Source organism: Rhagoletis pomonella, unplaced genomic scaffold (assembly GCF_013731165.1).
Source record: "Rhagoletis pomonella isolate Grant_MI unplaced genomic scaffold, Rhpom_1.0 Rhpom_scaffold_00004, whole genome shotgun sequence".
Classification (NCBI taxonomy): domain Eukaryota; kingdom Metazoa; phylum Arthropoda; class Insecta; order Diptera; family Tephritidae; genus Rhagoletis; species Rhagoletis pomonella.
This window is the reverse complement of record NW_023458558.1, coordinates 33,727,943-33,728,952: the sequence shown is the minus strand read 5'-3', so window position 1 is coordinate 33,728,952 and position 1,010 is coordinate 33,727,943. Positions and strand designations below refer to the sequence as shown.

General features: G+C 39.4%; 1 protein-coding gene across 1 annotated transcript; it reads right to left on the bottom strand.

The window, feature by feature from the left end:
* On the bottom strand, nt 1-718 carry LOC118738460 (glutathione S-transferase 1-like). Its single transcript, XM_036469398.1, has one exon. The coding sequence runs from the start codon at nt 716-718 to the stop codon at nt 71-73; it is 648 nt and encodes a 215-aa protein (XP_036325291.1). The 3' UTR covers nt 1-70.
* Between the last annotated feature and the right edge of the window lie 292 nt (nt 719-1,010).

The following is a 1,010-nucleotide window of genomic DNA, read 5'->3' as shown; positions in this document are numbered from 1 at the left end:
TTTACAAAAGAAAGAAAATATATATTCCACACTTAACAAATACAATCAAGCAATTTCATATATGTAATACTTATTTGGCATCGAAGTACTTCTTAAACTCCAAACAACCTTCATAATTCGCTTTGTAGCCAGGTGCGACGGCCTTCATATTCTCATACCATTTTTTTATATTCGCATATTTCTTAATATCAATATTGGCACCTTTCACAGTTGAACACACATCGATTGTGCTGATTGTGGCCAAAAGCGACAAATCGGCTAAAGACAGAGAATTTCCAACAGCAAAATTATTTCCAGCCAACAAGGTATTGAGCAGCTGCAGTTCAGTTTCCAACTTCTTAAACTGTTCCGGATCAAAAGGGGTTCCCGTCGTCAAAGGCACATAGATATACCGGCCGAAAACCATGGAGAAATTCATGTCAAAGTACAGGCGTTGATTGATGAGCGCACGCGTTTCCGCGCATTTGGAGTACAAGGAATCGGTTTTGGCATACTGCTCCACCAAGTAAATCATAATCGCGCGAGATTCCCATACGGCAAAGTCTTTATCCACCAGTGTTGGAATGGTATGCTGTGGATTTATCTTTAGAAATTCGGGCTTCAGGTGTTCACCAGCGCGCAAATCCAACATTTTTTTGTTCAATTCAATGCCAACACATTGCGCTGTCATCAGAACAGCACGACAAGGTGCTGAGGCGGGTGAATAATAGAAATCCATGCTAAAGTGGAACGTAAGAAAAATTGTTAGAAAAAATGCACAGCAGAGCATGCTAGTTATTGCTATAATACAGCTGGCCGGCTGGTTACATATAATTGCTATAATCACAATAGTATTAACAATTGTTGTCGGTTTTACTAGCCATTATTAGTTTGCCTCAACATACCTGTTCGCAAATTAATTGTTTTTTTTTTGTTTTTTTTTTTTCTATTCTTCACCGCAAAAAAAGGCCCGCATTCGTGTCAACACTGCCAACTCTCAGCTGTTCAACGCGCAACTGAACTCCGTTTTA